General features: G+C 63.5%; 1 protein-coding gene across 1 annotated transcript; it reads left to right on the plus strand.

Annotated features, from left to right (window-relative positions):
* Window positions 1-918: 918 nt before the first annotated feature.
* TraAM80_10274 (Tbingi protein) lies at window positions 919-1,275 on the plus strand (the record flags this gene model as incomplete). The annotated part of the gene is made up of 1 exon (XM_029386908.1): window positions 919-1,275. The coding sequence occupies one exon, from the start codon at window positions 919-921 to the stop codon at window positions 1,273-1,275; it is 357 nt and encodes a 118-aa protein (XP_029233345.1).
* Between the last annotated feature and the right edge of the window lie 68 nt (window positions 1,276-1,343).

Below are 1,343 nucleotides of genomic sequence, written 5' to 3' on the forward strand. Positions count from 1 at the left end.
TGGGGGCAACGTGGGCGGCGCATAACAACGAATTACGCCGAGCAGACAGGGGGCCGCCAAGGTGGCAGTCCCGGCAGACAGTCGCCGGAAGCCGTCGTTTTTTGGACCCCGAGCTGACGGAGTTAGACGGTGTCGCGGCCAAAAGCCGCTAGCTCGCGGTGCGCCGCCTGCACGCCCCTCTCGCCCTGAGAGTGCAACGCCTTAAGGACAGGTGGCACCGCGCTCGCCACGCTCCATAAAGCAGAACAACCTCGTGGGGGGCGTATGCGGTGGAAGCGAGGAGGCGCCCGGGGATTTGCGCCCCCCGCCACCCCAACAGGAGGCCTTGTACGGGGACAGTCCCACAGAGCTGGCACCGTAGAGTCACCATGCCCTCCTTGACTCGGGGAAAACTGCTCCCGACTCAGCGCTCCATCGGTCTGCCGCGCCGGCCAGCTGCCTTAATAAGCTGGTGGAACGCATTATTGCCGCTGGCGCCTGCGACGCCATGGCGTCCCAAGTAGCTTCCTGCGGCGATCTGATTTCCGGCCGAACACCCCGCAGGAGCCTACGGAGTCCGTCGCTTTTGACTACGCCAAATCCGCCGGCGCAGTGCACCACGACAAAATCCTCCTACATATGCGGCGAATGTCGGTTGCTGGCCACACTGTAAACTGGTGGGTGGCATTCTTCAAGTAGCAGGCGTGCCGAGCGTGGCATCGGCTGAACCACCTCCTCCCCCGCGACGTTCACGCGAAGAGTTCCGCTGGGAGCAGTGTTGGGGCCTCTTCCTGTTCATCAACGCCGCGGGCTTACTCACAGTGCCCATCTTGCTGCAACGCCTTTTGTCCGTCATGGCTTCTTCGCCAATGGCAGCGCCCCCACCACGCGCCACAGCGATCGGTGTGTCCTCCACTCGGCTCCGCAGGAAAGGCCTGAATGTCGCGGCAGAGTGGGCCAACAAGCACTTCGTGGAGGTCAACGTTGGCTCTGACGAAGCGCTCCCTCGTTGGTACAGGGGGGGGGGGCGCCCCGGTCACTATGGAACGCTTTCCCACCCTTTTGGGTGTCATGTTACAGAGCAGCCGGGGCATGAGCAGTGCCCACACCGTTTGCCCGCATCGGGCAGCGAGCCAACGCCTGCTCCGCTTGGCAGCGATTTCGTTGTTTTTGAGGGCGGAAGAGGGAAACCCTGCGCGGGTTATGCCTTGCCCTGCCCCGGGCGAGGGCCGTGTACACGGCGTCGGGGTGTGGCATTGGGGCTCCTTCCCGGCGTCTCACCCTGCACTCCACTAGGTGCAACACAAAGCGTGCACGCCTACTGCGGGAATTCCGATAAGCAGTCTGCCGGAAGATGCCCTGTT

The sequence above is a fragment of the Trypanosoma rangeli genome, assembly GCF_003719475.1.
Source record: "Trypanosoma rangeli strain AM80 chromosome Unknown Tra_15.4_contig_00871, whole genome shotgun sequence".
NCBI lineage: Eukaryota > Euglenozoa > Kinetoplastea > Trypanosomatida > Trypanosomatidae > Trypanosoma > Trypanosoma rangeli.